Raw genomic sequence first — 8,400 nt, 5'->3', positions numbered from 1 at the left:
GGTCCATTCCTCTCTGGGAGGCAGCATCACGAGCTCTGCTGACTGGTACCTGTCTGAAGGAATCTGGCTCATGGGGGGAGGTAGGTTATTTGCGCCAGAGCTAAGGCTAACACTGGAGGACCAGTTGTTGGTGAATGTCAACTGAGGCTCAGGATCACTGTTTAGGGCTTTAGGCCACTTTGGCTTTGAGAACCACCTTTGGCTACCTCTGAGAGGGTCTCCGAAGAAGTTTGTTTTTTTACCCAAAGGCAGAGGAGGTGGTGGGGGCTTAAACTGGAATTCAAGCCTGGGTGGGGGACCTCCATAAAAGCTGGTTAGTGAATCGGGACCAGGTAGTGACTCTGAAAGGGAATGTGTGCTGGCACTGTTCTCTGGATTACATTTTTGGCCATTGTCAGAGAGGTTTATTGGGGTGAGGTCTTCAGCCGGAGGATAATCCCATGGACAGCTGGGGAGGTGGGCCCCAGGGTGGGTTTGGATTGCAGAAGGGAAATCCCTGTCCGCTCTCTCCTCAGGGGGGGACGCATTTCCAATTCCACTGTCCCCGTTGCTGCTGGCGCTGCCTTGTTTGCCTGTGCTACCATTCTCCTTGACTTGCTGCTGAGCCTCCATGTCCAGTTTTACTCTAAGCCTCTCTACAGCCTCCCCCATGTCACTGTACAAGACTGTGACAAAGTGAAGGACATCTGGGGGGGTCTGAGGGAATTCCAGGCAGCCCAACGCATCAGGATCTGGAGTGCAGTTAAAGCCAAAGCGTCCGGCAATCCCTTTGTGGTCCTCATGGTTTCCCAGGTCTGGGTCGATAAAGAAAACATGGCAGGAGGCCCGCAGAGGACCATCCTCTGGTACACGGCCATCTATTATATGTGCTGTAGTGACCAGGCAAAAGAATCGTGGGTCTTCAGCACACACAGCCCCTAAGACAAGGTTCTCAGCAGGAAAGGCTGCCAAAACCGCTCCTGCGTCGTCACAAAGGCGGATGCAGTCAAACATAATTTTCATCATCACCAGAGTATGGGTATTCTGCTCTGTTCCCAACTGTCGTATTCGCTCCCTAATGGCTTTTAAACAGTCCTCCTCTGATTCTGTGGTGTTCAAAATTAGCTCTGTGGAGCTCAGGTAGCCAACTACCAAGGTCATGTTTAAAATACTCCAGTCTGGGTTGACTTCTTCTGGGTCTGTAAAAACAGAGTCTGTGTCCCCCACCCTAGAAGTGTCCTCCTTTGGTTTCTCAGCTAAAACACTCCACTGTTGTGACCAATGCGACATATCAGGCTCTGATACTGGCCTCTGTTTGGTGGTGACAGCAGGACTTGAGTTAAAGAAGGAATTGCTTGAATCGTCAGAGATGGTGCGAAGAACACTTGTCTTTTGAAAAATACCACTTTTGTGACCAGTCCCAAATTTTGCATCATTAAGGATGGGGTTCCCCATTATTCGGCTGTCAGCATGCACCACCAACTGTAAGGGTCCTTTGCAGCTACCAATCAGCTGCACAACAGTCTCATGCAAAGCAGTGGACACATCAGTTCCATTGATTGCCATGATGCGCTCCCCTTGTTTGAGTCCCACCAGGTCAGCAGGACTTCCCTCCAGGATGCCACTCAACAGACATGGCCTCTGTCCGGAAATAGTAAAGCCATATCCTGCCCGACCACGGATTACCTCCACACCCCTGAGCTCACCGACTGCATTTAAATCGAGACGCCTCCTTGCGCCCTCAGGCTGTCCCTGTATCCTCATCTTTGTTGTAGGGTGCTGTGAGATCCAGTGTGTGAGAACTGAAACACTTGCAGGTTGCCAAAACTATTCTGTGGTTTTCATCCTACAGTTACAGAAAGTTCGGCAAAAAACAGGAAGAAACAAAGGTGAAAAGTATTTTTTATCTTTTGTTGAAATATAACTTTATAAAACTTGGGGAGTGATCTCTACAAGAAATAATTAATTTGCTCATCACCTTTCAACAGTGACCTGTTGTCTTAAAATATTAATCTGAAGCATTAAACTAGGGCTGCAACTACTAAATATTTTAATTATCGATTATTTTGTTGAATTCTATGTGAATTAATAGATTAATTGTTTGTTTAATTGTTTGGTCTATAGAAACACTAAAAGCAATTCTCAAAACACAGAGCTTGCCAGAATCCAATATGATGTCTTCAGCTGTCTTGTTTTTTTCAAAATAACAGTTTAAAACCCCAAGATATTTAGTTTTTCATTCATTTTAAACAAAATAAAGCAAGGAATTTTCACACTTAAGAATATGGAACCAGCTAACTTTTGTCATTATTGCTTGAAAACTAACTTGAAGAATTAATCAGTAATAGGCAGTTCATTTTCTGTCAATCCATAAACTGATAAATTGGCTACTTGTTTCAGATCCTGCCTTATACGGTAAAATACTTTTGAAAAACATAAAGTACTTTTATACTTGAATACTAATAAAACATATGGTTTTAGAGCATTTTGGTAAAAACAAAAAAATACTATGCAATACAATACACTTTGAAACAAATGAAAATACTTGAAATTAAAATACATTCCCCTAAATACACTTTATGATTAAATTATTATATGTTATGAAAAGTTAATACAGTGAATATTAGAAAAATGATATAGACCTAATGACACGAAGAGGCAGGGTGTTTCTCTAGCTGTAATTCAAGTCTACCAAAGTAATTTAATAACAAAGTAAAACACTGATATCAATCTTATTTTAGCAATTATCTGTCGGAGATAAGACACGCGGCTTTTATGTTCTGACACGGCTTGCAAATTACTTCCATCCAACCCTCCACCCACTCCCCCAAAACAGAGTGCCAGCTGGCTCCTTACTCACCAACAACACTTTAATGATAACCAGTCTTTGGTTTCGCTCAACCACTGTTTTTACATGTCCCAATACTCTACTCACCGCACAAGTTAAACATTTTTTTTCAAAACAGGAAACACCTGACGAAGCCTTGAGGCTGCTTTAATTCGTTTTAAAATCAGATATTAAAACGTAAAAAACCGGTTGTAGCACTGCTACGCTCGCACTTTGTTCCCAAACTATCACCACGACGAGGCTGTTTGAGGGCAAACAGCCTAAGTTTTCAAGTTACCTTTTCCCGGGGTGAAAAATTCCGTAAAAACGCCTACAGTTTCACATTCGCGTTGATAAAAGTCCACACGTTTACATTTTTCATATTACACGTCTTTTTTTTTTTTTAATAATTCAAAACAATATTTCCCTGCCGTGATTCAGTAGTAGTCCATATGGCAACGCGCAACAATACCGCCTCCCTCCATTGACTCTCGGCCGCGGAGATCACAAAGCGTCTTTCACTGTAACCATGACAGCGTAACGTCTCTGGACCACGTGACGTCTCCCACTGGCCAATCACCACGCCTGTCACGTTCAATATTCAAACGATTGGAGCCACGCGATTGGCTGATATCGATGACAGGTGACAGCCTTTATTTTTGCGCTAAAGTAAATCAAATTTAAAAGCCTAGGTCTTTTGAATAAACTATTCCACTTAAATAAAGAAATACTAGGATTTAAACCACACTGTAAGCTCTGTAATCATACTGGACGCACACACGAAGAAGCACGTTAGATTTGAAACTGCACACCACGCTGCTGGTAAGTTCTATAACAATAACAATGGTCAAAAAATTAAAAATCTTACCAATATGATTATGCTATTACTGCTGTATCCCTCAGTCACTTTGCATCTGGGTCGCCCCCTGTCACACTGGTGCAGCAACTTTACAGCGGATGGTCTGTAAACATACCTCTCTGGTCAAAGGGCTGCAACGGTTGCACACCAAGACACATGGCTTTACTACACATGTGCAGCCCACACATTTGCAGGAAAGAGGGAATAACTGACAGTCATTTGATGAAAGATGTCATGTGACAATGGGATTATTGATTGACTAATGCTAGATCATGACAAGCAGTTGCACTTTGCGTCATGTATTATTAGTGAGTGTAACATCCAATCATTGGTAGCATAATTTGATGTACATCTTGTAAATAAAAGTACTGCATTTTCTTTTTCATGAAGTAGTGGCTTCAGTGGAATTGGTGTCGTGTGATGGAACCAACTTAATCCTTAGTTTCTCTAAATCCTCTTAAAATAGGCCGGAAGGCCAAGATCTTAACATTTCAGCTCTATCACTCCCTGCCTTGTGTGTACTTTGCATCTCAATAATTACCCTGCAGAAACAGATATGCTGGCTAACAGTGGGGAAATTACAGTGAAACACACGAAATGATGGCCGGACCATGATTTGTTTTATTCAGCAGAAATGCAAACAAGAACAGGTCATCTTTGTGTAGGATTGAAAAGAAATGTTTTTCCGTTTCTGTCTTGATGTTTGCATGTATGTCTAATCCTAAAAGAACAATGCTACCCAAGATTAAATGCTGTATAAATGTTATTTGTTTGACCATACCCAGTCCAGTTGGTGTGCAGGCAGACCAAGAATATGGGTGTTTACAGTGACGCAAATTTTGAAGACGCTGGATTTGAAAAGAAGAATGAGTTAATGTATTTATTACATCTAACTAGTTTATTTGTTACATCTAAATAAGCTTCACTTTGAATAATTTTTTTCAGTTGAAAGCAGGAAATTCACCCTTATTTTTAGAAACTAATTGTGGCCACTGTCAGGGGCATCTGTCTTTTCCAGTCAGTTCTGTGGAGCTACATCAATATGACATTGTAAAATCAATGTTGGAAGCAATTCTGTCTCTTGCGCAGGAGACAGTAGGCCAGCATGTTTTTCTTAACACTGACTGTTCTGCTATTGAGCACAAAAAGGACACAATTGAGAGTTGTGAACTTTCCTTTTACAAGAAATCTGATGCAGTTTTTGTTAATTATGATTCTATTTGCTGACAACCCCCTCAATAATAGCTTGTTTTATTGCCTCAACTGCTGGTTCATAATGCTACAAATTACCCTGTTTTGGCATCAAACTGTCCCAACTTATAATTATCCTGGCACAGTGCAAAAATGAAGTGACAAGATAAGTCTATTTTTGCAAGGCTGTTGTTCCCACAGTGTTTCGAATAGGGCACAAATTACCAAGAAAGAAGATCTGGTACAACTATCCTTGAAATGATAACATCGGAGCCTGACTTACTGTCGATGCTAAAGTGCCAGCATAGGACTATGTCATTATGGTTATTAACATGGTAATTTTCCACTAATGATACTCTGGCTGATGACACCTTCAGAAATCATAACAGCATATTTTTGTACTTCTCTGTTCAACGTTAAACTGAAATCAAAAATAAATATACTTTATTTTTGCATCAAAGAGGCTATAAGTGAGCAAGACCAAGATCTCTCCCAACAATCATAACCCACACACTTCATGGCTTCCCTGGGTCTTTGACCCCACTCTGACCCCATGACGCTGACGTGGCGGAGGGAGGCTGGATCATCTTCTCCAGAAGGTTCATCATACGCTCCTGCAGCTGCAGACACTGGACCTGGAGGAGGTTCTGTTGGTGCATGGCTCGCCGGACCTCCCTGCACGTCTCCTCTATGGCTCTGCTCGACCTCCTTTGTTGCTGTAGCATGGCCTGCATCACCCGCAGTTTCTTCCTCTTCATGGACAGGTGCTTGTTGGCATGCCTTTTCCTGAATAAAATAGGATGGGAGCTGGAGAACAGAAGGTTGACCTTTTAGAGCAGGCAGTGTTTGTAAGAGGTGATCACCTCGAGTTCAAAAGCTCATGTTGGTACTACAACTTTATCCCAAAGCCAGAAGTTATAGAACTAAAGTATTAAAAGTATTTTAAAATATATTGTTGAATACTGAATAAAATAATTAACGTGGAACTGAAATTTACTGCCACACAAAAGCTAAAATGCAGTAAATGCATATTAAGTCAAAATTTAATTAAGACTTGAGTCCGACCTGATGACATTTGGGTGAAAACATTTTTTACTTCAATAAAAAATTATGTCATATATGCATGATTTCAAAGAAACGGCATGTAAAATTTAAGAAGCCAAACTGACCTGAAGATCACCACCGCTAGCCTGGGCTAAAGCTAAATGTATTTAAGTTGCTGCTGAAACGATAACTAGCCTAGCTTGGCTGAGTAGCAATAACTGCCATCTCAGCTTCTGACTCTTGTGGAATTGATTAAACTACTGAACTACTTTTAAGTCAGATATTTATTAAATTCTAAATTATTATATTTAATTCAAGGTAATTATTAACAAATGATGGGAAGCTTGGAAAGCTAGGAGAAGAATACATTTTGGTTGTTGATATGGTGGTACATTATCAACAAGATGTATTCTAAGTCAAGTGTTTTCTCCTCATATTCCCTAAAGTTTTCCAAAGCTGTATGATGTCTTCCTTGTAAAATAGTAAGACTACAGAGACATGAAATGAATGCATGTTAGCCATCTGTTACAGTTTACCCAGTCAGCCTGAAAACTTTAAAACCTTTTTTAAACTCTTTTAGTTATCATCACAAGTTCTACTTACTTGGTGTTTCCTATGCTTTCAGCCACATGTTATGGCCTTCCTCAGCAGATGGAGTTGCTCAGTTGTCATGCAGATGGCTTAAACTAATTTGTTAATGAATTTCAGTCATCATATTGTTGTCATATGCTAGAGTCATATCAAGACATTATATTCTATGATATTTTCCCGTATTACATGATAATATCATACAAATTTATATATACGTATTGTTCCCTATTTGATCACCAAAACCATTTCCATGCCAACTGAGAACCTCCATCAGCTGGGTAAGGCCACAAAATACAGCTGAAAGAAAACCTTGACTTGAGAATTTCTTGACAATCTTTTTTAATCATAGACACAGATTGTATCTACTCACAATTTGAATGCAAATCCTAAAAAAAAGTATCCTAGAAAGGGAGCTTTCTCACATGTTGCAACATGACAAATTAAAGCCTTGTAGCCATTATCTCCTTTATGTCAGCTTAGTTGAATATTGTATATATAACTTTATAATACATTAGGTAGATTGCTTGCCTGAAACAATAGAAAACAAATGTTAGCTTATCCACCTGTTATTACCTTTATCAGTGATTAAACCACACACACACACACACACACAAATCACGTGTCTCGTATAGTCCCGGTTACCTGGAGCCCTGTGTGTTCTCACTGTCAGAGCTTAAAGAGTCCAGCTCTTGCTTTATCTCCATCTCATCTGAGGAGCCTGTGTACTCTGGCAGGAATCCCATCACCCCTTCCTCTGACTGGGGCACCAGGTTGTCTGTAGACTGGGAGGAAGTGGAGGGACCTGCAGTGGAGGCCTGAAACTCCAAAGAGTTCACCCGCCCGTTCTCCAGCGGCTTGGAGAGGATCTTCTCAATGGCTTTATAGTACGGCCAGTCCGGCGTGTCCCCACTTTCACCAACTGCGGATTTCAGTCGCCTGTTGGAACAAAAAGGGATGTTTTTAGTCATGCAACAGCCAGAGTTCGGAGTCATAACTCTGGATGGACACTGGGATCTGGTGCACTTGCCTGTACTGGAAAGACATGTTGGTGATTTTCATCTTGATCTCCTCTTTGAAACGCTGCTCTCCGGTCAGTTGGAAAAACCTCTGCGACATCTTCTCGTAAACCTTGGCGTTCCTCTTGCTCATTTTCAGTTCGTTGTGGTGTTCCTCCCAGACGTACAGGAGGGCTTTCATTTCACCATCGGTCCAGTTCGGGGCCCGCCTGTGTTTCTCACTGTGGCCTGGCATTAGGTAGCTGAAACCATCCTCTGATGCCATTATTATTATGGTTCTCTTGGTTTGTGCTGGCAGTGTTTGCAGAAATGGGATCTTTAGAGGTTGGATTTGAAAGTCTTTTACTGTGCTAAGAGCTGTGTGAGGTGTGAGAATGATACGTGCAAGAAGGCACACACACCACCGTCCTGCCTGTGCCCTTCCCCCTAGCCTAGCTGAAAGAGGACTCAAAATGGGGCCTAAGGCAGGAGAGGAATCCGGTTAAAAGCTTTTAGTGGTGCGTGATGTCACCATGACATCAAGTTGCCTTGGCAACGGTGAGGGAGGCCCTTCATTTTCCCTCCCCTCTACTCTAACCACTCCCGTCCCCTCTCCTTTCCCCTCCATTCTGCTCCACTGGCAGCACAAAAAGCTTTTAGCTGAAAGGCAGCGGTGTGAGCGCACCAGATTGCTGACAGTTTTGAAATATGAGCCTCTGGGGGGGGGGAGAAGAGAGCTGAGACCATGAGGCATGCGTTTCCTTGGCAACAAGGCAGTAGATTTGGTAGTTAGCCAACACTCTGCTCCATTTAAAAGCTTTTAATAATAGACAAGTCATTTTGAGACATGGAAGTGGAAGATTCGCCTCATCTGGCATGATGTAGAAGAGAAGAGAACACGTCCAGTCTGCAGG

The 8,400-nt window shown here is 41.9% G+C and overlaps 2 protein-coding genes across 2 annotated transcripts; both read right to left on the bottom strand.

The window, feature by feature from the left end:
* Window positions 1–268: 268 nt before the first annotated feature.
* On the bottom strand, window positions 269–3,122 carry LOC120797705 (regulator of G-protein signaling 12-like). The gene is made up of 3 exons (XM_040141551.1): window positions 3,105–3,122; window positions 381–1,825; window positions 269–273 (listed from the first exon to the last, which is right to left on the bottom strand). The coding sequence occupies exons 2-3, from the start codon at window positions 1,741–1,743 to the stop codon at window positions 269–271; spliced, it is 1,368 nt and encodes a 455-aa protein (XP_039997485.1). The 5' UTR covers window positions 1,744–1,825; window positions 3,105–3,122.
* A 1,209-nt stretch (window positions 3,123–4,331) lies between these two features.
* msantd1 (Myb/SANT-like DNA-binding domain containing 1) lies at window positions 4,332–8,103 on the bottom strand. Its single transcript, XM_040141187.1, has 3 exons — window positions 7,519–8,103; window positions 7,134–7,427; window positions 4,332–5,663 (listed from the first exon to the last, which is right to left on the bottom strand). Exons 1-3 carry the CDS (start codon window positions 7,770–7,772, stop codon window positions 5,372–5,374), a joined length of 840 nt encoding a protein of 279 aa, XP_039997121.1. The 5' UTR covers window positions 7,773–8,103; the 3' UTR covers window positions 4,332–5,371.
* Between the last annotated feature and the right edge of the window lie 297 nt (window positions 8,104–8,400).

This window comes from Xiphias gladius, chromosome 12, assembly GCF_016859285.1.
Source record: "Xiphias gladius isolate SHS-SW01 ecotype Sanya breed wild chromosome 12, ASM1685928v1, whole genome shotgun sequence".
In the NCBI taxonomy this organism is placed as follows: domain Eukaryota; kingdom Metazoa; phylum Chordata; class Actinopteri; order Istiophoriformes; family Xiphiidae; genus Xiphias; species Xiphias gladius.
This window is presented reverse-complemented; position numbering and strand designations above follow the sequence as displayed.

Bases quoted from the DNA above. Each gene is read 5' to 3' on its own strand.
- LOC120797705 (XM_040141551.1), bottom strand. From the start codon at position 1,743: ATGAGGATACAGGGACAGCCTGAGGGCGCAAGGAGGCGTCTCGATTTA.
- msantd1 (XM_040141187.1), bottom strand. From the start codon at position 7,772: ATGGCATCAGAGGATGGTTTCAGCTACCTAATGCCAGGCCACAGTGAG. The intron at 7,428-7,518 runs GCAAGTGCACCA...TTGTTCCAACAG, and splicing joins AACATGTCTTTCCAGTACAG to GCGACTGAAATCCGCAGTTG. The intron at 5,664-7,133 runs GTAACCGGGACT...TCTGTTCTCCAG, and splicing joins GAGAACACACAGGGCTCCAG to CTCCCATCCTATTTTATTCA.